The sequence below is a fragment of the Streptopelia decaocto genome, assembly GCF_964273445.1.
Source record: "Streptopelia decaocto genome assembly, chromosome: 1".
Classification (NCBI taxonomy): domain Eukaryota; kingdom Metazoa; phylum Chordata; class Aves; order Columbiformes; family Columbidae; genus Streptopelia; species Streptopelia decaocto.
The window spans coordinates 3,676,017-3,703,278 of NC_138663.1; the positions used below are offsets into that span (position 1 = coordinate 3,676,017).

Genomic DNA, 27,262 nt, shown 5'->3' on the forward strand with positions numbered 1-27,262 from the left:
TTTCTTCCTCCTCGCTCTTGGATCTCCCCAGGGTATCATCATCACCTGTCTCCCCATCACCTCCTCCATTCTCTCTGGTCCCCAGCACTGATGGCAGAGCTGCCCTGCTCAAGCCCGGGGACACAAAGGTGCTGCCTCACCAGAGCCCAGTACATGCTCCAAAGAAGAAAAGGGAAGGGATTATTCCTGTTGCAGGTGACTACCCTTAGGGAGTGGTCTGGAGTCAGCAATGTGCCACGCTCCTCTTTTTAGAGAGACCACTGAAGGTGGCAAATTGGCTTTTTACACCCTCTGTCTGGGACATCAGGAGTCAGAGGGGCTCTGGGACTGATTCTGCACTGCTGCTGGTGCAAGACTCTTACTTTCCTGATGAAGAGTTGTGCAGAGCCCAACACATTGCACACGTGACTTGTTTTTTTGCTTCACTTTCCCCATTTCTACTGATGCTCCTTGTCCAAGAGACCTGCTTATTCCTCTAAGGCCCCTTGCTGGGGACAAGCAAATGTTGCTTCACCTTGATCTGTGCAGATTTGAGGTGAGAAGGTCTCTTTGTTCCCATCAAAAGCTCTTGACTCCTGCAAGGGAATGGGTCTTTTCTGAAATTACTCACATGCCTGAGCATTTTTTAATGGTAAAAAGCAACTAGTAATGAATGCAAATCTCTCAGATTTCCCCTTTGAGCTACAGAAATTTCTCTGTTCTCTGTATTTTCTGATGTCACTCAGGTGCTATGGTGGCAGGGGCAAAGAAACACCTTGAGGGACAGCCCCCGCCAGGCAGACAGAAGGGCTCTTTCCAGGACATTACACTTCAGCGTGTCACCTTTGCTACTCTTGGAATTACTGTCCAACTCCCATCATCCGTGTCCGTCTATGACAGCTTTTCCCTCCGCTTGCTGGCTTTCCAGCTGCCAGCTATCCCAGCTGTGCATGAGCGTGAAGTCAACAGGGTTTTCTCTGCTCAATACCTTGATACCTTTGTGCTAGACAGAAAAAAATACAGGTGGTCTTCAGTCTGCCCATCATAAGCCCTCTCCTGTGTCTGTTGCTTTCATAGCGGGAGCTGTTTTTCTTGGAGCAGCTTGGCTACCTCCGATGCTTCTGCCAGGAAGGTAGAGATGTTATTGCGGGCATCATAACATGCTTTGGCGTCCTGCAGTGGTGGGTGTCAGCTTTAAGGGAAGGAAGATGTTTGAAAACTAAGAAAGGGCATTGCATGTGAGATAAGCGTCACTTTCTGGCACACAGTAAATCCTCTGGAAAATTTGATTTCAAAAGGTTTGAAGTGAAACAGGGTCAAATTTGGCCAGTAGGTTCAGCCTTCCCGTCTCCTGCAAGAATTGGAAGAGGTGATATTTTGAATTCAACAGAGTATTTAATTTCAGTGTTTAAAAAAAAATAGGTAGCTCAGTTTAGAGATGCTAGAACAGTTCTTATCCACATTTCTAACCAGAACTTTTAAATTCAAAATGCTGGTAGTTTAAGCTCATCTGTGATCAAAAATGCAAATTGCTTTAGAGAGTTAAATAAGCCAAAAGGGAAACAAAACATTTGGCTGCAGATTAAAATGAAATTTATGATGATCTAAATGAAAATTATTTTTTTAAAGTTATTCATTTTGTTGTGATGATTATTGCCATGGTCTTTCAATCAAAAAAAAATTCCCTTCACGTTTCAATTCAGATGCTGGAGCAAGTTTGCTTTTATTCTGTCTTTGGATATTTATGGCTCAGTGCAGGTGATGTCGGGTACTCTGACTGCATCCCTTCTGGGTCTGCTCCTAAAATCCTTGTCCCAGGAGAGCATTTGCAACTGGTTTCCCTTCTATCTTTCCCCTCCTGCTGTTGCTGTTGAACATATAGAAAGGAAACCCAGGTGCACAAGCTGCGTCTGAGTCACTTCTTGCTCTGCCCTTGTCCCCAGAAGGAATGAAGTGGGAACCAAGGTCTTGACACACACCATGAGGTCAGTTTATCCAAAGCTCTGGTGGCAGTTTCTCTGTGGACAGCCTGTGTAGAGGAGGTCCTGGAGAAAAGTAAAGGGTTGGGAAGCAGAGGAAAGTAGGCAAGGATCTAGAAAGGTATAGAATTCCTGGCCTCTTTCCTTCATTGTCACTGTCCACTTTAGCCTATTACAAATCCACTAGAGCACCCTTGCATTTTCCATCATCTTTCACCAGCAAGGAAATGGTAAACAGTCTGGAGGCTGAGTTTTACTGCAAACATGCCATGCAATATTTATGAAGACCACTGTGAATAATTAATGGCTTATCTTAACTGCGAAAGCTTAGCCACAAACCCTTTTGTAAGACTGGCACGAGACACAGCAATGCATTGCCAAGGAACGTCGCTGGTGCAGTTCTGGTCTGCCAGGACCCTCAAAAGGGCATGGCCAGTTTATCTGCCTCTGGGGAGAGGGCAGGAAACCCATCCAGGAGTGGGACAAGGGCATTGTTTTTTTAACTCGTATCATAGAATAATTTGGATTGATAGGGACCTTCAAAGCTCATCCAGTGCCACCCCTGCCATGAGCAGGAACATCTTCACCAGCTCAGGTTGCTCAGGGCCCCATCCAGCTCAGACTGGGATATATCCAGGGATGGGGCATCCACCACTTCTCTGGCCAACCTGGGCCAGTGTTTTACCACCCTCATTGTAAAAAATTTCTTCTTCATGTCTGGCCTGAATCTCCCCTCCTTTAGTTTAAAACCATTACCCTTTGTCCTACCACAACAGACCCTGCTAAAACGTCTGTCCCCATCTTTCTTACAGGCCCCTTTTAAGCACTGAAAGGCCACAGTAAGGTCTCCCTGGAGGTTCTCTTCTCCAGGCTGAACACCCCAACTCTCTCAGCCTGTCCTCCCAGCAGAGCTGTTCCAGCCTCGCATCATTTCTGTGGCTCCTCTGGCCCCTCTCCAGCAGGTCCCTGTGTGTCCTGTGCTGAGGACCACAGATCTGTTCTCTCTGGTTTGTAAAGCAGCTGCTATTGTGGTGCTGTAGTGGAGGTTACGTGCACTAAGTTGGCCATTCTCAACCCGTTTTCTCCCACCTGGGAAGTCACCACTGGGCAGCAGTCATCATGGTCAGCACTAATTTACACTGGTGTAAGTGGTCATCAGTGAGAGATTAAAGAGGAGTTGTCGTCATGTCGTGAGGCAGTATCCTAAAAATAGAGGAGCACTACATAGTGAAATGCGTCTTTTGCATCTACATATTCTTCTTGCATCTTTTATCCCAAAAACGGCCGTTAGAGAATATTCCCAGAAAAGTATAAAGAAACAGGGCATTTGTTGTTTCTTAATTTCTTCTTTCTTTTCATATACCCTCCCAATCTTCAGCAATTAATAGGGAAGGGACTCCTTGAGGCAAAACAATTACCAACCCATCGTTTCAAAACCATTCAAGTTTAAACACAAGAATTGTCCAGCTCTGACTATAGATTTTTCTGCTGAGCTATATGTCAGATTTTCATGTTCAGCTCTTTCTCCAAGCAGTAGCTTCATTTTGAACAAAAGCAGAGTGGAAACCTTGCTGCTGATTTTCAAAATGATTAACCAGAGTGTTACAGGGACACCCTGCGTGTGTGAAAGTGGGAGCTGCGGTGTGTGTCAGGTGGTTTTATAAACATGGATTAATGGTCTCTAAAGCTCAATAAGGTAACTGCATGATGTACCTGCTGGTTCAGAGGAGCTGAGGAGAACTTCAAGCATTTGTGTCATTCTTAAAGAGAGGGGGAAAAAAATAATCTTCATTTAAATGCATATAGTAGCTTTTCACTTGGGACTGAGTGGAAAGTTTTTCTATTAAAATGCAAATGAAAGAATAAACTGTAACTCCAAATTTCTCCCTGAAAAATGAATGTCTCCTCTCTCCATTGTGGTAACAGGGTGATGTGTGCCTTCAGAGTGCAAGTATTTTATCTCGCTTTTGGGAAGAAGGGAGAGCAGGAGGGTAAGAAAAAAAGGTTTGAGATTTGAGACCCCTCAAGGAGTTGTGCCCCTTTTTGATCTATTAACACTGCGCTGTGTTATGTTTGGAAAAGAGGCTTAGAAAACCAGCAGAAGCAGGAAAAAAAATGGGTTTGTCTGGACAATGTTCCTTTTGTGGCTGCAGTATTTCAGAGTACACCTCAACACAAGCACCCCGCGCTGTACCAGTGCAGGACATTCATGACGTACTAGACTGTCTCAGCATCCAAGTCCGATAAGAGAAAAAGAAAGATTTGGAGTTATGTGGTGGGAATGTGGGAGACACAAAACATGAGCTCAGCGGCTCTGCTGAACATCTCTCCTCCCTCCCAGGCAAAAAGCCCATGAGCACAAGGGGAGTTTTCAGGCATCTCTCTGGACTTTTACAGCTGGTTTTGTTCCCTTGTCAGATCAATAAGGTTTAGAGTAACCTTTTCAGGACTTGATCATCGTCATCTCCACAGTCTGGAGGTGGAGGGTCCTCATTAAGATCCAATCAGCCCATTCAAGACCTGGTTTATCTTGTGGAAATGTTGTTGCATGATGGCAAAAAGACACCTAAACTGTGTCAAACAAGCAGTGGAGATCAGACGTAATGCCTTCAGCTGCTCCAGGTGTGGAACTGAGTTTGCAAGCACAGAGTATTCCTAAGCAGGCACAAGGGAAGGTTTGATTGTGCAGAGGTGAGAACAGATGAGTTAGGTCTGAACTCACCCCAACAAACCTGGCATTCAAACAGGCTTTCTATGTTAGGACTGGTGTCATCCTCCTCTACTGGCCAGAGGAAATGGTCATCTTCTGAAGTCCAGCTAAGATGTTATTAAATCCTGGAGCTGCCTACCTCTCTCCATCACTAAAAGGAGAGAGGGAAGGTACCTCCGCTCCTCTGCTGTGTTTTCAACATGACCCTTTGCCTTCACAGACTCTGACACTCTCTGATCTCAAGCCAAAGCGGGGGCCAGTGTCAGGTGGCACCCAGGTGACAATTACAGGCAACAACCTCAATGCTGGCAGCAATGTCATCGTGACCTTTGGACGACAACCCTGCCTCTTCTACAGGTACAGATGATTCCTCCGTATTGTATGTGCCTGAGTCTGAAAGATGTGAGCAATTATCATCAGGAGACTTCTTCTGCAGCCCAGACACCCTGTCCCTCAAGTGCCTCTTTTGCCTGTGGCCATGTTTATTCAGCAGTGGGACTTTTGTGTTCTGCACTGTGTGCAACCTTACTGTGCATGTTTTGCAGTGGGAGAATAGGATTTATTTCATTTTTTTGATTGGTATTTGATGTGCTTTTTTCCCTGGCTCCTTGTCAAATTTAACTACAATTCTTCACGGTCCCATGTTTTGCTACTTGCTCTGGGAGTATGTAGTTTAAAAGATTCATTTTCATGTCCCTGCTTTAACAGAGGTGACAAAGGAAATCTGACAACATCAGTTCTAAGTATTAAAACACCTCCCTTTTATCCCAGAACAGTCCTGCAGTGCTAAGAAATGGATGGCTTACGACAATTCAGCTCTGGGCTGGCTCCTGTTCAATTGCAGTACAGAGAGGCTTAATGTCAGTGTTACCTGCTGAATGTCCCCTGATCCCTGTGAGAATGAGTCTGAATCCCATTCCCAGGGGCTCCTGCAGCTCAAAACTACCCAGCACAACACATTCTGCTGTCAAAATTGGTGGAGGCTGAAGATGAAGTTGGCACATTTCTCCCAGCAAGTCCTTGGCAGAAGAAAGGCTCATTCGCAGGAGACCTGGGACCAGTGTTTTGGGGCAATGCCCTTCCCTCTCCTGGCTGTGGGGATCCTGCTTAGCCACCTGCTATGACTATGGTGTGATTCAACATCTGTAATTCAGGAGAGTGAAATCACAGTTTGTGATTTAAAAGGCCAAGTGGGAACCACAGCTGCTTGGAGATGCTTACTGAAGAGACCAGGGAGTTTTAGGAGGGATTGAGTGTGGTTTTTCAGGGGAATTTGGAGAGCACATGGAGGGTGCAGTCAGTGAAGGTGAGTGCCATGTTGCAAGGGAAGAATGTGCCCTGATTTATCCTTTCTAGGGGTATCAGATGAGGCTGCATCACAAATCACAAGACTGGGGAGACTGAGGGTATTTGGAGCCTGTATTTTTGGCTTTTTATGGAATGTAATGGCCAAGGCAAAATTCAGACCTGGAGTTAGTTTTGAGCCCTGCCCAAAAGGGAAGATTTATGCAGAATACTCTTTGAGTATAATCATAAAATGCTTCCCACTACATTAGCACCTCCCATGCAAAGGTCCCAGGCACGCTGCAAACTGCACTTAAAGAAGGTTTGCAGTCATAATGAAAAGTAATCTTTATTATCCCAGACTGGAAAGCTGAGGTGCAAATACCCCTTTTTTATGAGCTGCTGATGCATACGTCTGCAGGCAGGAAGGAAACATCCATCAGGTATTTAATCACACAGAAATACTTCTGGAGAGAGATCTGGTTTGGACTTCCTTTGGGGTTTAGGTTTCACTCTGAGACCTGAGAAATGTTGGCTTTTTCAGATTTATTTAAACTACTGAAAACAGAATGTCGGTTCCTCAGATAAATGCATCATGCAATTCACAGCATATTCCTGTAGCAGTGAGTTTCACCACCTCATGGTGCATAGGTTAAGGTCACTGGATATAAGAGTGTCTGGCCTCTTTGTGGCCTCATTAGTTTGTTCCTGGCACTGTCTTGTTTATATTTACTTGCTTCTACTCACAGGAGAACCACCAAGCACATTGTCTGTAACACCACTGCCTCAGATGAAGGCTTCGAGAAGGTGAAGGTGTCCGTGAGAGTGGACAAGGCCAAGATACATCAGGAGTTGCAGTATGAATATGTGGAGGATCCAACCATCCTGAGGATTGAGCCTGAGTGGAGCATCTTCAGGTGAGCATCCCTTGGACCCTCTACTTCTTCCCATGGTTTTCTAATGCAGCCTTAGTGTGTTCATCTTCATCCCTGATATAAAAAAGTGCTTTCCAAGCATTGCGTTCATTGGGAAATAGATTTGTGCAGAACTCCTTCCAAGAGCCCAAGACCATGAGGGCTGATGGGCTTCCTTCTGGGAAGAGTAAAAGTCCAGCAGTGTCTTGTGCATTCATTGTCACACCTTGGATGCTCAATGTGTATCTGTGGCCATTTGTAGCCCAGGACAAAATTTCCAGAGTCTAGTGAGGGTTGGGCAGGAGCAGTGTCCTTTTTTCAAACAAACTCTGTGTAGTCCAAACCTCAATGATCCCGTCTTCACTAGCAGAACAAAATTCCCTGACTTAATGCAGCAAAATCCAACAGAAAAAGCTCACCAGAATCTTGTCTCGGAGGCTTCATGCTTTAATTACAAAGGTAGGTGCAGCAAGTCTCCATCATAACGTTGAAGCTTTCTCCCTCTTTACTGCAGCTCGGGGTCTATCTCCAGCCCCAGGGTGCTCTGTCTGAGTATCATTACAGATCACTGGGGCTGGTTAAACTGCGCAATTGTATCCCCAAAAGCTGCTATTCCTAGTGGTTCTTATCATGACTGTGTCTCAGGCCCCACCGGGCTGGGTCTACAACTTTGTGTGGCAGCGGTGATCTCTTAAACCCAGGTATAAATGTCATTACTGTGTTTAGAGAAGTGAATCTCCCTTGGATTTGAAAGCAGTAATTCCCACATTTTCCACAGCTTTTATATATTTGCTGGCTTAGGACTAAGCATTTCTTCTTTGGTCATCATACCTGAAAGCCCCAGGCCTGTCTCTTGAGATGAAATACAAAAGGAACCCTGGTCCCTGCCCTATCAAACACCTTCCTCCTAGTTAGACTTCCCTTTAGTCTTTGCCCCATTGATGCTGCTTGGGTGAATTCAGAGAGTTCATGAGGAGCATTTGCCCTGGTTGTGGAAAGCACCAAACCAATACCCAAATGCTTTCAGAAGCCTGCAGAAATGGCCTCAGGAAGAGAGAAATCAGTCATTAAATTCACTGGCATTTCCTTGAAAAGATACAAAATAAGAAATCTTGGTCACCTCTCATTCATCCGCAGCAGCTCTTTGCTCCCCTGTCAAACCAGACTGATTGGAGTATCTGGAATTAGGAGCAAGGCTTGTAAATCCCCCCAGTTCACCTCCCATCCAGAAGATGTTTTCACAAATCAATTAGTGCATTTAATTACCATGAGGGAATTTACTGATTTAGCTGGATTGAATCTTTACACATTTGGCTTGGAGCTTTAGTGTCTGGATTTTCCATTTGGGGGTTTTATTTTCAGTCAGAGTTCAGGTTATCAGTGAAATGAGAAATCGCTTTACTCTGTTCCTTACTAAAGTGAGTTCAGTGCCAGTTAAAAGGTACAAGACTGACAGGAGAGTAAATTTGGAAAGGACAGTCGGGCATTGGAACAGGCTGCCCAGGGCGGTGGTGGAGTCACCATCCCTGGAGGGGTTGAACAGACACAGATGGGGTTCTTAAGGACGTGGTTTAGTGCCAGTGTTGGGTTAATGGTTGGACTCGATCTTGAGGGTCTCTTCCAATCAAAATGATTCTGTGGTTCTATGATCTCCATGAAAGTTACAGCACAGGGACCTTCCTCTGTCTGGCTTCTGGTCTGGCTTGGAGGTGAGAGGAGAAGTTCTCCAGATCCCATTTGCTCCTTGTTTCCTCTGCTGCCAGCAAGAGACAAAGAAGCAGCCAGGCAGATGCTTCTGGTGTATTGTCAAAACTTTGCCCAACCTGGGGATGCAGAGACTCTGCATCCCATTGCTTCCTGCTTTAGATCTCCTGTCCCACCTCCCAGTGTAAAGGAAATTAAGAAGTGATACTTGTTTAGTGGATTCCAACTTATTTGCAGGGAGTGTAGCTACCAGAATGGATGACTGGGACTCTGCCTGTCTCATCATTCAGGTACAACCACTAAACTTTGCTCCCTGTTGTGTCTGTGAAATCTAAAAGCATCTGAGTGACAGCAGGTGCCAAATTTTAACCAGACCTACCCACCTCTACCTTCATCCTCTTTTTTTTGGACTCCAAAGGGGCATAACCTTGGAGGAGAGTGCAGAAATACAATAACCAGCGTTACCACTGTGGTTCAGGGTGTCAAGGACAGTTTTAAGCACTATAACTATAGTGATGGAGCTTCATCCAGCTGATCATAATGGAGACAAATTAATATAAGAGTAAAGCCCCCACACAGAGCTGAATGAAAGTGCAGCCAACTCCAGTCCTGAGAACCAAGCAAGAAATGAGTTAGTCAAGACATGTGGATCTGAAGATAGACCGAGGAGGCTGTTTCTCGGTATATTTGTTATGTGATATGATTCATTACAGCAAATCCACTGTGCTGCTCTGATTCATCACTCCTGGCTGTGGGGCTAAGCCGTTTTGAGGGATAGATGATTGCTACTAAACCAGCTTTGCAAAATCAGTGAATGAATGTATGGAGCCTGGCTTAAAACCTTCTCAAGTGCCATTTTCCAAGACAATAAAGAAAAGATTACTACTAATTTATTCCCATAGCCAAAAAAAGAGAAAAAAAAAATGGAGTTGCACTGGGCTGGCAGGTAACTAGAATTTTATGAGGCTCTATTAACACTTTTGATCTGGATTTGGTTTATGTCCAGGAATTAACTGAGTCTGCAGACAGAAAATTATGATCAGACCTTTTGGGACAATATAAGGACAATAAGGAGTTAAATTAAGAAAGCTCATAATCTTGGTACCTCTGTTATTTTGCTGGCCAGCTGCATCTATTTGGTCTCTGATCTGACCTGGGTGATAAATAGCTGTGACTGGGCATTCACCTGCAGACACAGAAGAAAATGGCTAATGGTTTTCATGCAAAGGCAATCAACAGTCGTATTTGCTTCATTTGCAAGCCAGAGAGGGTTTGGTGCTCATTTCGTGTTTTCAGCAAACAAAACTACTCTGGCTTTTTTCTCAGAGAAAAAGCCCCTCTCTGATCCAGTGCTGTGGCTGTGCTTAGTGACTGCGGTCTGAACCTGCAAGCTCAGTTTCCAAACTAAATACAGAATTTTTAACACCTGGGTTTAAAACTGTGTGCACAGACTCGGTTGATTAAATAAAAGGATTTATGTATATATGCATACACTCGTATATCTGTACATATGCACACACATTTGATATGTCTGGAACATGTTAACATCTCAGCTGAGTAAAGATAGAAAATCTCTTCTAGTTTGAACAGCAGAGATTCATAATAATTAATAAATTAAAAAAAAAAAAAAAGAAAATGAAAAGATGGGAGATTCAGGTTAGATATGAAAAAGAATTTTTTTACAATGAGGGTGGTGAAACACTGACCCAGGTTGCCCAGAGAGGTGGTGGATGAACCATACCTGGAGACATCCCAGAACAGGCTGGACAGGGCTCTGAGCAACCTGAGCTGGTGAAGATGTCCCAGTGCCAGCAGGGGTGGCACTGGATGAGCTTTGAAGGTCCCTTCCCACCCAAACTATTCCTATGATTCTATGATTAATAAAGGAAGAGAAATGAGGAAAATTGAAAGCAAAAGTCAGAGCTGGGGGAGATCTGTTGGCCAACACATGCTGCTTCTTCACAATGCATTTATTTTCTAGTGTTTCTTTCATTTAAAATGCACTTGTTTCTCTCTTCCTGTATGTGTATCTTTACCTGGAGGCAGGAAAGGGATTCTGAGCTTTCTTTTCCCAATCCCATCAATTTCTGCGTGACTTGTCCTCCCTTTCTCAGCAGAGTGCTCCAGGAAATAAAACAACCTGGACAGTTTCCAAGGGGCGTTAAGGAGGCAGGTGCTGAAACCAAGAACACTCCTCAGCCTGGGAAGCCCTCAGAGATGGGGCTGGTGATGACATTTCCTCATCCTACCCTGGCTGTGTGAGCCCTGGCAGCTGAAGGTTTTGCTTTCTTGGAGAACTCTTACCCCTTCAGACCTTGCATCAGAGGTCACCCTGGTAGAGCAATGTTGTTTTGGTTTGGGATGACCAAAGGCGCCCATGGTGAACCCTTCCTCGCAACACAGGGTTCAAAGCCAACACACACATCAGCTCCTCTGCAGTTTCCTTCCTCCCTTCCCTCCGCTCCCCAAAGTCCCACAAATAGCTCTGATGGCTGCAGCTGAAGAGGCAAGAGGAAGGAAAGTATGGTGTTTCTGAAAGCTGTTTCCTTCTACCGACACTTATTGCATGGAATGAGAAGGGCTCCATGTACATATCCCATCTTAGCCTGGGTTTAGAGATGTTATAAAAGCAAGAAAATCTGCCAAATGCAGGGTCATGGCTTGTATGATTCATTTTCTCAGGAATTAAGTCCTTGTCTGAGCAAAGGGACACACTGACTGGAAATTTCGGTTGGAAATTTGTTGGAAACTCAACGAATATGTTGGTTCTAAAACACATGCAAGAGCTTATCTGGCTGGGTCACCAAATGGAAATCAAGCTCATGCCCTGAGCACACCAAGGCTGAAGACTGTTTCTTCTAGATGTTGCAGGACCGGGTTCCTGCCAGCACTGAAGTGGGTTTACTAAGACATTATCTTGTTTAAGGTGATATTTTTATAACAGGTTTAATAAGCAAGATGGGACTACAGCCACCAAGGTAGCACTGAATCCTCAAGAGTTGCTTGCACAGGACAGTATCTATGAGGGGTTTTTTGGCTCCCTTCATTAAGTGATATAGGAAATACAGTCTATGGATCATTCTGATGAGCTTGTGTTAGATTTCCCTTTTTTCTTCTCATTACTGAAGCTTGTGGTTGCTGAGTCAAACAATGAAAAACACCCAGATGCTGCTTGATGAGACAGTTTTAGCAAGCATGTGGTTGTTCTTCTTTCTCCCCTTACGAATGAAAGAATGAAAAATTATTTGCTTTGTTTTGTTTTTCCAATGGGACTGTTCGATGTGGTCAGACATTTTACAATCAACATTTAGGACTACAGATCACCCATTGCTTGTGCAATCATTCCTGTTATCTATTAGATGGATTCATGCTTTTCTTCCATTTCTTCTTCCCTAGTGGCAACACACCAATTGCAGTGTGGGGAACTCACCTAGACCTGATCCAAAACCCTCAGATCCGGGCTAAGCACGGTGGAAAGGAACATGTCAATGTGAGTATGACTGCTGAGCTGGCAATCGGTCACAGGAGGGAACATGTCCAAGGCGGTGACAGAGGCTGTCTAACAGCTCTGGAAGGTGAAATATCATATTGCATCCAGAAAAGAGGGCATGACTTGCTTTCAGAAAGATTACCCCATCCTCTCTTCATGAAGCAGCATTGGACCAAAACAAGAAAGGAGATAGATGTCATGAAGGGTTGTTCAGATTCTGGTCTCTGCTGAGACTGTTTCTTCTGTTGGCTCAAGGATCCTTGTTCTCTTTACTGGCCAATGTACAACCTATAGTATTTATCAGCCATATCTATGCATAAGTAGACTCAGATTCAAGTAATTAGCTGGGCATGCTAGGATTGGATGTGACTGTGAATAACACTCTTTGGTACTACTGTGTCCACTCCCTGGACTATTTGGGGTCCTGCAAGGGTGTATGCAGGTTTAACCAGCTAGATTTACAGCCTAATTCACCCGAGGAATCAGAATCAGCTCAGGTCAGTGGAGCCTCCCAAGGTCTGGGAGCACAATTCACTCAGAAGGAGCCAGTTACCAGTAGCTGATGAGCAGCTCCAGATAGAGTGGTAAAATATCTAAGTTTAGGATCTCTGATTAGTAAACTCAGGAGCAAGCAGCATTTACTGGTACCCACAGTAGGTTGGAGGATGAGGCCATGCAACACCATCTGAAAAGGTGTTGGCTGTGTATGGGCACTTTCTGGGACCAAGTGTCAAAGGACGTCCCAGAAGAAGAGACTCCAAAAATAAAAAATACTGAGGGGTTATGGTAGGAAGTGCAGCTCCTCTGCATTTCTCAGGTTTTAGGATCCATCCCTGGATTTTCCACCCAAGGTACTCAAAGCACTTTATGGACATTAAAGTCATCTGCTGACACATTAGCAATGGTGAAACTGTGGTAGATCCAAAAAGAAAATGCAGGAATATGAGGTAGATTCATTTGTATCTACCATTCACAAATTGAGAGACTTAGATCTTGGTCTTATCCCAGCTCTGTCACGATCTAATATCTCCCTGCATAAAGCCAAACACAAAGCAATTTTGCCACCTCTCACACCTCACCAGATTCAGGAAATATCTGTTGAGACTTCTTTCTGGGTCTGATGTGAATCTTGACTGACAATCTTCCAGTCCCTCATGAACCCTGATCCAACTTATTGTATGTATTCATAGGTATGTTTTGGTAATACATTGTATTTCTGGGTACAACACAGCCAAACACTTCATTAGCTTTCCTGCAGAATTAGAAGCTTTCCTGACTTCATCTTATTCTTCCAGCAGACTCCAGGTTTTGTGTGACACAGTGGGCTCAGGCAATCATGCCATTGTGCAGTTGATGAAGCCTATTCATCGTCTCACACATGCTCACGTAGAACTGCCCATCAGTGTTACGCTGTGAAACACTTTGGTGCTTTTTCTTCCTCCTAAGAGCTGTTACAGCAAAGAACATCTGACTTGCTTTACAGTATGAAACTGGCTGGTCCAAGTCACTGATTTGAGCCAAAGTAATATTAACACTTGAGCTGTGCTAGCTGTGATAATGAGTGTGCTCTCAGTGCTGGAGGTATCACACTAGTTTGGAAAATATTCTCATGGCAAGCACAACTGGGATCCCGTTGAGCTGGTGCTGTTTCCCCATAGAGCCTCTTGGTTCCTGTTGAGACCACGTACATTGTGGTAGCAACCGCGATGTAGAAAGATGAAGGCTCAGATCCTGAAGCACAACCAGACATCTAATTCCTAGTTGTTTAAAGCGGCAGTCAGGATAAAACACCTTGCAAAATCTATTACCCACTTCTCAAATACACAAAAAAACCCAAGTCTTTGGCAGGGCTAGAACCGAACTTCAGTATCTTCTAAGACCTGCCCCGCTGTCTTCAGCACTCCAGCTTCCTTCATTTCAGGTAATCTGATGTTTAAACACTAATCTTGGACACAACTGAGCGTTCACTGGACATACACTCACACTTGAGTGATCCCCAAAGTGTGAGAGCTAATTACAGGGTGTCTTTGATTAGTCTCTGCTGTATTAAAAACAAAAACAAAAGACTTTCTGTTTCCAGGTGGAAATGAGGTTATGGGAAGATGCTGACATTGGCAACTCCAGAGGCTGAACTCCTCCAGGAAAGCTCCTCAACAAAACTTTCCTAATCTCTTCCCAACCTCACTTGCCTGATGGGTATGGGTCGTGTTTTGAAGCAGGGAAGCACCATCTTGTCTCACAATAACCAAGGAGCTCTGCTTCTCCTGTCTTTCAGCAGTAGGTAGGCTAGTGTTTCACTGGGAAGTATTGGCCCACCAGGATGGTGGTCCCAAGAAGATGGACTAGACTCTTTTCAGTGGTGCCCAACAACAGGTTGAGGGGCAACGGGCACAGACTGAAGCATAGGGTGGGTCTATCTGAATATGAGGAGAAACTTCTTTCCTTTGAGGTGCCAGAGCCTGGCCCAGGCTGCCCAGAGAGGTTGTGGATTCTCCTTCTCTGGAGACATTCAAACCCGCCTGGACACCTTCCTGTGTGATCTGCTCTGGTGAACCTGCTTTAGCAGGTGGGCTGGACTGGATGATCTCCAGAGGTCCCTTCTGACCCCAATCATTCTCTGATCTGAAACAGGGTTGGTGGCATTTTCCATAAACTCTCCTTGTGTTGGGTGTCTCCCTCCAGGACTGCGAGGTGCAGAACAGCACAGAGATGACCTGCCAGGCTCCAGCGCTGGCTGTTGACCCCAATCACCAGTCTGAACTTGCTGAACGTCCAGAGGAGTTTGGCTTCATTCTTGACAATGTGCAGTCCCTGCTGATTCTCAACAAAACCAACTTCACCTACTACCCAAACCCAATCTTTGAGGTTTTCAATCCCTCAGGGATCCTGGAGCTGAAGCCGGGAAGTCCCATTATACTGAAGGTGAGATGGAGACCAAGGTCTGGATGAGGAAGGGCAAAAACATGCTGCCTATTGCCTCTCTGTGTCTGCCAGCAAGCCACAAATCACAGTGGTATCCAGAATGCAACCCAGAGATTTTCTCTACTCATTGCACCTAGCATATCACGTCATATCAGAATCAGAATCTGCAAACACCAATCACTGCTCAGCATCTGCCAATACCCATAACTAGAAAATATAAACTCCCGGTGCACCTACCTGTGTACTGCCTAAACTCATACCCACTGCTTTTCACCAGAGAAGAACGTTTTCTACCACTGCAACAGGGCTGGCAATTAAATACCCAAGTCTATTTTCTTTCTTGGGTTTTTGAGACCTTCCTCTCACTCCTGCTTAAAACCTACACTAGTCCTTTGTAATTTCTGTAATCTGGGCAGCAATATAGAGAAGGAATTTTATGATAGAACGTCTCCATGTCAGCACTTGTATGTGGTGCATATGCAAATAAATGACTGTGCCTGCAGAATAGCTTCTTGCATGTTTGGGAAGGAGTCTGTCTTACTTGCCCAAATAGGTTTTGTGAGGGGGTTTGTGCAAGACTTGTGTGCAAAGTTTCTCATTTAGTTCCAGAGAGAGAGGAGTAGGACAGGCTGTTTTGACTGATTACAGTCTATAGCCATCTATGCTGTCTTCTGCGTGACTTTCTAAATCACCTTCTCCTCTGTGCTAACAAACCACAAATGTAAAGTGCAATTTTAACCCTTGTGTCACGGGGACAAACTAGAGGTGGAAGACAAACTCCTTCCTGATTTTTTAATTTTTTTTGGGGGGTGTGGGGGTGGTATTCCTTTCTATCCAGGGCAAGAACCTGATCCCACCCGTGGCAGGAGGGAATGCCAAGCTGAACTACACCGTTCTGGTTGGTGAGAAGCCCTGTGCGGTGACCGTATCAGATGTGCAGCTACTGTGTGAGTCCCCAAACCTCATTGGACGGCACAAGGTGATGGTAAGTGGTGCTTGAAACTCATCAGCCTTTCCTGCTTGGGTGGGTTGGGAGGTCACACCAATGTTGAAGAGCTGGCAGAGATCTACCAGGAGTTTACCTCACCATTTTCCGTAGATACCATAAACATCAGGGACCATTCTTGATGTAATATCCCTATCAAAAGTAACTTGGAGAAGTAGAAGAATAACCTGGAGATCTTTATGGACAGTGAGAAACCTTTCATAATCAAAATCTTTTAGGAAAGTTTGTCTCTGTTTTGGTTTTGTACAGACTGTGTGAACCCAGGGTGCTCATGTGGGTTCATATACGTAACATGTTCCCTACATGACATACTTTGTTAAATTCAGAAATTACTAACATGCTGGTGGCTAAAGTTTGCCTTTATGTAGGAGAAAAATAAATGCAAAATATAGACTAGTGTGATGGGAGTTTGAGGTTTTGACATCAATACCACTTAGTATACTCCTGCCTATCCTTCCTGGAACTTGTGAAAAATTGACCTAGTGATTACATCTGAGAGAGCTTTTCCTCCTCTCACCATTGATTTATTCACTCCTTCTTTACTTTCCCTTCAGTAATTTGCATTCCTCAATGTTATCGCTTGATAAACAGCACATCAGCAAACTTGTTTGAGTTGTGCCAAGCTGTGAGTGGAAACCCAGCAAAAGCTAACAACTGACACCAGACATATAGATGATCAATGTTCCTCATTCCTTGCAATGTGCTTTTTTCTATCTCTCTGTTGCCCTTTCAGAGCTCTATCTGTCACACATTTATTTATTTCAGTGCAGTGAGATCATAGACATTGATGGAATCACACTGCATGTATCTTTAAAAAGAGAGTTTTCTGAGGACTTTTAGAAAATAGGGAGCTTATGGTGACCATTTTGAGTCTCTTTTGTGACTGTTTCTGTGAGAACTCATACTGGCTACTTAACTTCTCTGTGCTGAAGTTTGTCATCTGGAAAATAGAGGTAATAATCTTTTTCAGACATGCAAATATACTGTGGCTCTCACTTCATTGTAAAGTACATTAAGACACTCCAAAAGGAGCAATAATGAAGTGAGAGATTTTCCCTGTGTGAATACCGAAGCTTTTGAACAAGGCAATATATGTTCCCTGTCATTTTCATGAATATAATTAAACATATGGTTAGTCAGAAATGGACAAAGCCAATCTTGGAGAGAGAAAAATCAAAGCCAGGTGAGCAATAATCAACCCCTGGGGATCAGGGAAGATGAACATCTGGTCAGGTCTTACTAATTGGGAAGACTCCCCTGCTCCTGCAGCTTGGGACAGCTTAAGTGAAGCCATAGAGAACAAAATAATTCCTCTTTGAGGACGTTGATCAAACAAGAGATGCTGCTGGAAACATGGCAAGATGATTGCATTGAAGCCTGCTAATGAGCATCAGTATTAGGGGTAAATTACAGATTTCTCCTTCAACTGCCAACACTGAGGCAACCCTTTGACAGCATCTGGGCTGGGAACCAACTACAGAAGGTCACCTGTGATGGAGGCCAGTGCTCAAGTTGGACTTTGCATCTGGAACTTACCAGGGGGACAGCTGGGCTGGGAAATGTCTCCTCCAGCATAGCACAGCAGCTCTGTTGCATGGGTTCATGCAAAATGTATTCCCATGTTCCACATGCATGTCACTTTGACAGTCAAGATAATTGACAGGCGGCTCTCCCAAGTCCTTCTCATGTTTCTGCAAATGATTTGCTGTGTGACCTTGAGTAAAATGCTGAACAAACCCTCTCTTGCAAAGTGGAGTGGCCTAAGTCTGAGAGGAGACCATGAGACTGAATCAACCATTGCAACACTGAGATTATTTCTAAGTGAAGGAAAAATGACAATGACACACATTGAAGTCAAGAAGTTTTTAATCTAATTGAGCTATCTTTTATACAATGGCAGAGTTAAATATCTGAAAAATAAAATAGAAAGGAACTAAAAGGTCTAAGTAATGATTAAGAAAGATTAACTAAAACTCAGAGGCAAGCTCTTTTCCAAGGAAGAGACATGAGGAAAATCCATGAGTAATTATGTTGGAGAAAGTCTACAATGGAGTGGAGTACATTTGAAAAGTTGCTGGTATCTAATGTAGGCAATTACATATGGCAAGTCACACTGGACTCTTTGTATAGTGAATGGAGAGATGGTCCAACCTAGTGATTGAAGTTCAGGGAAAAATTCTTCTCTTCCTAAGGTAGACACCTTTAGCCATGGCAAACTTGCACTAGGAAAGATGCTACCACAGTTAAGTTTTGCACAGCAAGAACTACTGAAGTGCTACATGTGGCCCCAAAGACTTTGCTTGAGAAAGTGTGGCTCTGCCATAGCACCATTTAGAACAAAATCACAACTAATAGTTTTAACAAGTGGCCAAACTGTTGTTTAGTGAAATGGAAGGCTCAGGTTGGGTTGTAAAGGATAGTTCCACTATTTGCTGTGGGAGCTGGGAAGGTGAGAAAGATTCCATAAAAAAGAAAGGAAAAAGGTTCACTTACGTGCTGCGATGTCCTTGTTGCAGTGGGAGGGGGAAGCACACAGTCGTGGGGTCTTGGCTGCATTTCTGCCTGGCAGCAAAATGTCACACTTTGTGCAGGGCCTGCTGTGCCTCTCTATGACAAAGCTCAGCTGAGGTGATGTGGCTCGTCATGATGTCACGATCCTGCAAGCTCTTTCCCTGGCATTTTCCTGTCTTTATGTTGATCTATAACCAGTGTTCCCCTACAACAGCACAGTTCTAGAAGCCTTATTTTTATACCTCATGTTAGTCAGCAATGCTTTTCCCCGTGCTACTCAAACTTATCCTACTCAACAAATAGTGTTGAACAAACTTGTAGCCTTGAGCAAGCAGTACCTCATGGGATTACTGTTGGGAATGGTGTTCGTGCTGTAAAAATGGGCTCCTAACAGTCGTGCTTCAGCAGAGTGTTTTGTTGGGCTTGCAGCATCGCTGCCTGCAGGGTTTGTTTCTGGCTGGTAAAGGAAATGTTTTCACACAGCATCTTGTCCCAGAGCCTGGCAGCAGCCCTGGGAACCTCTAGGAGTGCATGGAAAGCGGAAAGTTGTGTTCAGCTCCTTTTCCACTGATCTGCAGTCACCCTGCCAATGTGTGGCTAGAAGAGAAGGTGTAAAGAGCATTGACCAGCCTCTGTGGATTTTGGTTTTTTTTTTCCTATACCAGTGGCTTCCAGATACAGTTTTCTCTGTTTGAAGAGTCAAAAGCAAATTGTGAGTCTGATTTCTACGTTCCCACTCTCCTGACTGCTGCTGTGCCAGCTGTCTTGGTCAGATGTCCCTTGTCCCATATGAGTTTATGACTCATCAGACCATAACCATGGACTCTGTGTCCTGTGTACATTTTGGGACTAAGTGTCATCAGGGAAGTCCAGAATAACATAGATGTTTGGGACAGGGAATGGGAAATCCATAATGAACCCCAAACTTCTTTGTAGCCAGGACAATGAGACTGATGAGATTCGTCTCACCAGGCGAACTTTGTTGATTGTGTTCATGGTCACTCTACCAACAGAGTTGCTTCTACATGACATTTCAAGTGGTTTTTAGCCACTCTCCATCCAAGTACTTCATGCCCTGTTTATCTTGGGAGAGAAGGGGAGGTTGTAATTCAACCTTAGTCAGGGAGATGAGTTTCTCTGTGTTCTTGTTTGTTCGTCAGTTTCAATGTGACTTTTTCCTGCTTTCCCTCTAGGCTCGTGTAGGAGGGATGGAGTTCTCCCCAGGGATGGTCTACATCTCCCCAGACAGCCCTCTCAGTTTGCCAGCTATAGTCAGCATTGCAGTGGCTGGTGGACTGCTCATCATCTTCATCGTGGCCGTGTTGATTGCGTACAAGCGCAAATCCAGAGAAAGCGACCTCACCCTCAAGCGTCTGCAGATGCAGATGGACAACCTGGAGTCAAGGGTGGCACTGGAGTGCAAAGAAGGTAGGATAGTACAAAGAAGGTTGAATGAGGAAGGAAGGTTGACACCGTGTTGGTAGAAGGGAGATATCCAGCTACTAAGCTTTGAGCCAAAGTATCACCAAGGAATAGGAATGTTGAACCCTGTCAGTCTGGCTTAAACCTGGTTCTAATCTGACTTTGCCTATTTTCCCTAAGTCCAGTGTCCTTCCACTCTGTCCAAGCTGTATTTGTTAACTCACAGTCCAGGGAGAACCTTGGCACATGTCCCTGGGAATATTGTGTTGTAGGAAAGGTGAAACTGCTCTAGTCCACCTTCTTCTTCCTCTCCAAATGTTGCTTCTCCACTTGTACTTCAGACTCATGCACATGAGCCTGAGGGATTTTCCCATCACAATGAGGGAGATCTGGACTGTCATTGCTATATGAGTCGTTCTTTTTTTGTGTTAGCCTTTGCAGAACTACAGACGGATATTCATGAGCTGACAAGCGATCTGGATGGAGCTGGGATCCCCTTCCTCGATTACCGAACCTATACTATGAGGGTGCTTTTCCCTGGTATTGAAGATCATCCAGTCCTGAGGGATCTGGAGGTAAGAAATCAACATCTCCTGCTTCTGTCTCCTCTCATGCCTCCCTGTTCTGTCCTGAATGCAAGAGATATTGTGTCAATGGTGGGGACATGATACCTTACAATGCCGTGCCTTACCAGTGATATTACCTCAAGTTGAAAGGGGAAGGTGATTGCTGATATCTTAGATGTTAAATTCTGTTTGATCACTCATCTGTTTGGAAGATTCTCATAGACCTGTGTGCATTAGGTCTACTGTATTAAGCTCCTCCTTGGTCTTCATCCTGCTGAGGTTTGGTTCTTAGACTGGATTTATTAGTTACAGATGTGCAGGCACCAGGAAAAAAGTTGTATGGCAGAGCAACGTAGCTGCCAGTGTCACCCCAGCTTTGCACAACCCTGACACTACTGAGACTTTTTTTCCTGGTAACACTTATAGAAATAACCTGCATTAATCAAAGGAGGTTTATCTTTGATGGGCTCTGTGGTTTTCAGGAAAGTCAGAAAAACACAGCATCGGTCTGCCCATACCCTGCCCACATCCACCTCCTTTACCCCAACTCTCCAGACCACTGTGATGGGAGGACAATGAGATGTTTCCCAGCACTGTTGGGTTCTGATACAACCTGTATTACCTCACTTTCAACAATGAGTTTGATGGGACCCTGGCTGAGGTCTGCCCATGCTCCAAAACTCCTTCAGGCTTTGGCAGATGGACAGGCTCTGCTCTAGGGGCACCTGGGCCAGAGAAGCAGGGGATACACCATGGCCAAGGCCATGGAGGTCATTGGTTGAGCTCTCTGCAAAGTTTTTGGCAAGTGCTCAGTATCAGAGAAGCTCTGGCATGGGCTGGTGAGATTGCTTGAGGCCAAGACCGGGGTTAGTTGGCAGAGAGGAGGAACGGGAGTTGGCACAGGCAATACCACGCTCGGCTGGCTGTGTAATCAGACATACCTGCTCGTCTTTGCTCCTTCCCATCAGGAGAGCCAAAATTCATCAAACGATATGGAAAGAACCATTAAAAAACCTGGTCCATCAGCAACAAGGATTTGTGTGATTGGGTAGGAGGCTGAGTTACACACTGACTACCATAGATATTTGCCTTTGGGGAGCAGGTAGGATGCCCTCGAGCTGCTTTCCCTCAGGAAAAGTAGCTCAGCAGCGTCAACAAATGAGCACAAGAGACAAGGGGTGATGAATCTTTCTCATATATGTATATACACACACACACACGAACACTTTCACCATACCCACAGCCAATTACAATCCCTATATTCATTAACCCCAGCCAGTTGACCACAGAAGAGCATCTGATCCCTATAGAGGCTTTAGCATGGATGCTCCCATATGCAGATACATACAGAGACACACTGAGCTAATGTTTCAATCTGTCACCTTTGATCTCTTCTTCCTTTCATTTCATCCAGCTTTTTTTTTTCCCCTTAATCCTCTGTAAATCTTCAAAAGCTCTTTCAGTGTCAAGATCTTTGGCTACCAACATATCAAGGAAAGTGGTTCCTATTCTGCTCCCTTCTCTGTAGCAGCCAGAAAAGGACCCAGCATAGATCCCATAGTGAGCTGGTCTTACTTATTTCCAGTTCATTTGCTAATTAACTGCTTCCAGATGCAGTAGAAAATACTTTCCTTGTTATTTTTTTTAATTCTCCATAATAACCCAGGGATAGACAATATTAAATGTTCAAGCAAGTGAGTTAAAAATAATTATTGACAGAATGGATGGTAGTGGTTGGTTGGTTGTCTCAAGCTATTTGCTAAGTGATTTATTTGTTGTATGCAAAAAGAGTTAAGAGCTCTAATTTTCAGAATGAAAAAGCAATGACATTTTAAGGGGTCTTGCATTACTTGGTTGTTTAAGCATGCCAATTTGTTTTGGATTAAAGTGCCAAATCTGTTTGGTTATTAACACATACATGTCCCAGTGACATGTGTTGCTCTGTGTTGAGACCCACCAGCTTCCAGGGAAGATATTTTAAAGGCTGGAACAGCTTCAGACACATGGAGAAATTAGTTTTGGGATCTCTGTTTGGGCTGCATTTTCATCTAGGAACAGAAAGACTGGAAAGGGTAAAACTTACTGTTGACTCTGGAGCCCAGAGTCCAGTGTCGAGGTCCTAAATTGTTCCTTATAAAAACTAGTTCACCAACCTCACACAGCAGAGAAATATATTGGAGACTTATGAACCTGTCTCTAAACCATCTCACCTCCCAAGACGGGGGGTCATACTGCAGTGGGACCTGTAAGACAGGTCCTCTCACACCTTCATCTACCTAGTTCTTCAAAAAAAGGCCCAACTGCGTACCCATGATCTCACCCACTGCCTCACTGCATCTCTTCATCTTCTCAAAACCTGCCCCTGTGCTCTCTTCCCCATTCACTTTCTTGTTGCTTGTCTCAGTTTCTTAAAGCTGAACCCCAAATCTCTGTAAGCAGGTTTCTTGCAAGGATTAAGAAGAGGTGTTTGGTGAAGATAGAGTGAAGCCTCAGTCTAACCACAATAAAAACACAATATAGTATGTTACCACATCTGGGCATTAGCAATCTCTTTTTGATGTACTGCTCAGGGAGGGAAACATAGAGTTGGGAAGTAACCATCTGGTTGTGTCTAGGAGGGCTCTCAGACTTCCTAACCATCAGATGACATATGAAGTCTCTTCCTTTTTAGAGGACAATCCTGTGACGCAGAAAGGAGGACTCACCTGCCTGCTAGATGCAAGACTAGCTGCTGCTTCTTCTTCTTCCTCTTCTTCTTCTTCTTTTTCTTCTTCTTCTTTTTCCTCTTCTTCTTTTTCCTCTTCTTCTTCTTCTTCTTCTTCTTCTTCTTCTTCTTCTTCTTCTTCTTCTTCTTCTTCTTCTTATTATTATTATTATTATTATTATTATCATCATCATCATTTCTGCTGTTTGAAGCATCCCTGTGTCAGAACTTACTTCTGCTTGATGTCAAACTGTATAGTTGGAGGAGCTGGAGGGATGAAGGCAGAAAGATAACAAAGGGTGTGTAACCCATTTGGGAGAGATCTCACAGCAGGCAGTAACTAAAAGGTATAAATTCCCTTTCTTCTCCTGCAGGTCCCTGGCTACAGGCAGGAACGGGTGGAGAAAGGCCTGAAGCTCTTTGCCCAGCTCATCAACAACAAGGTTTTCCTGTTGTCCTTCATCCGCACGCTGGAGTCCCAGCGCAGCTTCTCCATGCGGGACCGTGGTAACGTGGCCTCACTAATCATGACGGTGCTGCAGAGCAAGTTGGAGTACGCCACTGATGTCCTCAAACAGCTCTTGGCTGACCTCATAGACAAAAATCTGGAGAGCAAGAACCACCCCAAGCTGCTGCTCCGGAGGTGAGGATTCCTGGGGCTGGAGAAAGCTCAGCTGGGCAGCTGGTGCCCCACTGTTTAATTTAAGCATCCTACTCATCTTTGGAGGAAGAGGGCAAATTTGCTTGATTTTTTTTCTGTGTAGCAGGGTGTGAAATCAGGCTGGTGTGAGGCACCAGTTCGTGTGACCCCATAGGTCTGGTATGAAGCCGTTTGCAGAGAGGGGTGAATAAGGCAAGTAGGGCTGAACAAACACTGAATTTCTTTCCCTTTCTGGTTTCCTGCTCATTTAAGACTTCCCAACAGAGCATTCTTTTCAGCAACTGTGTATGTAGGTCTTGCTTCATCTCCACCCCAACTGAAAAATAGTCAATGATTAAAAGTTACAGAACTGAACAACAAAGGGCAACAAAGATGCTGAAGGGAGTGGGGCATCTCCCGTGTGAGGAAAGGCTGAGGGAGCTGGGGCTCTTGAGCTTGGAGAAGAGGAGACTGAGGGGTGACCTCATTAATGTTTACAGATATATAAAGGGTGAGTGTCACGAGGATGGAGCCAGGCTCTTCTCGGTGACAACCAGCAGCAGGACAAGGGGTAATGGGTTCAAACTGGAACACAAGAGGTTCCACTTAAATTTGAGAAGAAACTTCTTCTCAGTAAGGGTGCCAGAGCCTGGCCCAGGCTGCCCAGGGGGGTTGTGGAATCTCCTTCTCTGCAGACATTCAAACCTGCCTGGACACCTTCCTGTGTAACCTCATCTGGGTGTTCCTGCTCCAGCAGGGGGATTGGACTAGATGATCTTTTGAGATCCCTTCCAATCCCTAACATTCTATGTGATTTTGTGTGGATTTTAATGCGGATCTTCCAGAAAACTTCATAAAGCCAGCAGGAGCCCGTGACTCCTAATCCTTACTTTGGACTCTTTGTGTACTTAAGACATTCATTGACACTTATGTTTCCTTTTAACCTGAAAATTTCAATTGCATGGTGTAGGACTTATATCACATAGAAGAGGTGGTTTTATATCCCTGGTAAGTCAACTGATGTCTTCTCCTGTCTGAGACATGGACTGCCCTTCTGTGTTTCTTGTTTATGAGATAAATACAGACATATGGAGAGTCTCCTTCAGCTGGTTTGGGGATCTTCTGTCTCTCCCTGAGCATTGGTGAGGGGGGAGTTTGTTGAAGCCACTAGCAGTGCTGAGCAAGACAACAGAGGTGGTTTCATATCAGGCACAAGTTTGGGTTGGTGCTTCTTGGTCAGGTCTAAGGTTTAACCACCAGGGTTGTACGGGAACACGTGAACTAGAAATCTACTGCTTTGTAATTAATGTGTTTTCTCTGCCTAGGGAAGTGCTGCCTCTTCTTCCTTTAGTGTCATATTCATCCTCTTTTCATGGTCTGAACCAATCACTCTGAATCAAGTCAGGACCCTAAGTAAAATCAGGAGTGAGTCTACTGGAGGTGGATGCCCTTTGCCACTGCTCAGAGCCAACTTTGAGGAGCCCTCAGCTGATTGTGATGGACAACTTGGGCAGGGAAGAGATCTGTGTCGCCTGCTGGGAGGGTTTTCATCTGGCACTCAGCCCACTATGGAGAACCAGCTAAAAAAGGAGAAGGCACTCCCTGGCATTCAGGGTAGCAAAGCCAAGGGCAGAGACTGGACTTTGCTCTGGTATCAGTTGACTCTCTGATGTGATTCAAGCCCTACAGACTGGCTGGTGACCTCCCTCCAGCTGTCCCCAGGCTTCTTCTCTGTGCTTCTCCTCTGATGCTGGATGGCACTGCTTCCTTCAGACTGTCTCCTCCCTTTTTTTTCTCCATTTTCTTCCCTTTTCCCCATCTCTCTATCTTCTCTGGTTGTTGATTCCTGAGTTGTCCTGAGCATCCCATCTTCCCCTTTCTCCTTCTTCCAGTTCTGTTCTAATTCCAGTCCTCTTTGTTGGAAATGACATGTGGCTATTGGAAGGAGAGCCAGTGAGCAGAGAAGGCACGTCCACTGTTCCAAGCTCTGAAAACATAAGGAAAATTCAGAGAGGTGGTTTGTACTCTGAGATGAATGTCCTCCACTGAGAGGCACCAGAACAGAGTCTACAGATGAACAAGTGAACAGCTCAGTGCCTTGAGATTCAAATACGTGTGAGGTTACCAGACAGTTATTTGGAGCAGCTGGATTCAACTTGATGCTTCCCCTACCTCCTTGTGACTCTGTGGATGGAAGAGAATCATCCAACACCTTTCCGCAGTGCTGGTTTTGGGGGTATTTGACAGAAGGAAGGAGCTGGCTGGAATGATTTTCCCACCTCACCTGTGTCCAGTGTTCATCTCACGTGACATCTACAGCCTTGAAGAGACCAAAGCCATCAGGGCAGAGAGCAACAACACAACGCAATTTCGTTTCTCTTTCTCATGGTAATGCTAAGTTTGCACCATATTGTGGGTCCCAGATGTGACACCTGGGGGCATCGGAAAGAGCACTTCTCTGAATGACATGCTGTGTGAGGATCTCAGACCATGATGAGCGTGGGGATTGCTGGAACTGAATATCATACCATGACCAGTGGAGGACAGCAGCTCGGTGATATTGGCCAAGGGGAATAAAGGGCAAATAACCTGGTTTTGAGAGAGGTAGTCTCTGGGAATAGACACAGCAATGATCACTGTAGACAAAGAAAATACAACTTTAATCTGGTAGCAAACTGGGACTGTATCACCTCTTCCTCCGGATGCAGGCAAGAGAAGAGAAACGACAACAAACACCACTGTTATCACTCCCTCCCTCACCATCACAGAATCATTTTGGTTGGAAGAAAACCTCAAGATCATTGAGTCCAACCATTAACCCACCCCTGGCACTAACCCATGTCCCTGAGAACCTCATCTCTGCGTCTGTTCAATCCTTCCAGGGATGGTGACTCCACCGCTGCCCTGGGCAACCTGTTCCAATACCTGACAAACCTTTTTGGGAATAAATTTTTCCTAATATGCAATCTAACTGTCTCCTGGCATAACCTGAGGCCATCTCCTCTTGTCCTATCACTTGCAACTTGGGAGAAGAGACCACCTCCCTCTATGCTCCAAGCTCCTTTCAGGCAGTTCAGAGATCAGAAGGTCTCCCCTCAGCTCCTGTTCTCCAGCTGAACCCCTCAGGTCCCTCAGCTGCTCCCATCACACTTGTGCTCCAGCCCCTTCATCAGCTCCATTCCCTTCTCTCAACTTGCTCCAGCACCTCAAGGGCTTTCCCTATCATCTAAGTGAGATGTGCCTGTGAGAACAGAGAAACGCTTATGGACACCAGGCTAAAGATCAGCTGTGTTTATCTAGACCATCATCTATTCTGTGTTGGTGTAACAAGACACTATTTTCAGACAAGGTTGCTGGCTGGTTCCAAGCACACAGCTCCAGTGATGTAAGCCCTTCCCCTTGCAAGTCTCATGCTCCAGAGGAAGCAAGGT

At 44.9% G+C, this 27,262-nt stretch overlaps 1 protein-coding gene across 2 annotated transcripts in view; it reads left to right on the forward strand.

The window, feature by feature from the left end:
- PLXNA4 (plexin A4) overlaps positions 1-27,262 on the forward strand; it is a 493,956-nt gene that overhangs the window by 419,593 nt on the left and 47,101 nt on the right. Inside the window, exons 15-22 of one of the 2 annotated variants that reach the window (XM_082068193.1) lie at positions 4,889-5,025; positions 6,702-6,869; positions 11,967-12,060; positions 14,743-14,982; positions 15,821-15,967; positions 19,693-19,927; positions 20,354-20,496; positions 23,566-23,834. In XM_082068193.1, the coding sequence (XP_081924319.1) occupies positions 4,889-5,025; positions 6,702-6,869; positions 11,967-12,060; positions 14,743-14,982; positions 15,821-15,967; positions 19,693-19,927; positions 20,354-20,496; positions 23,566-23,834 (1,433 nt within the window). Of the gene's footprint in view, positions 1-4,888; positions 5,026-6,701; positions 6,870-11,966; positions 12,061-14,742; positions 15,424-15,820; positions 15,968-19,692; positions 19,928-20,353; positions 20,497-23,565; positions 23,835-27,262 lie in introns of those variants that run through there. The other variant, XM_082068191.1, reaches the window with a different exon arrangement.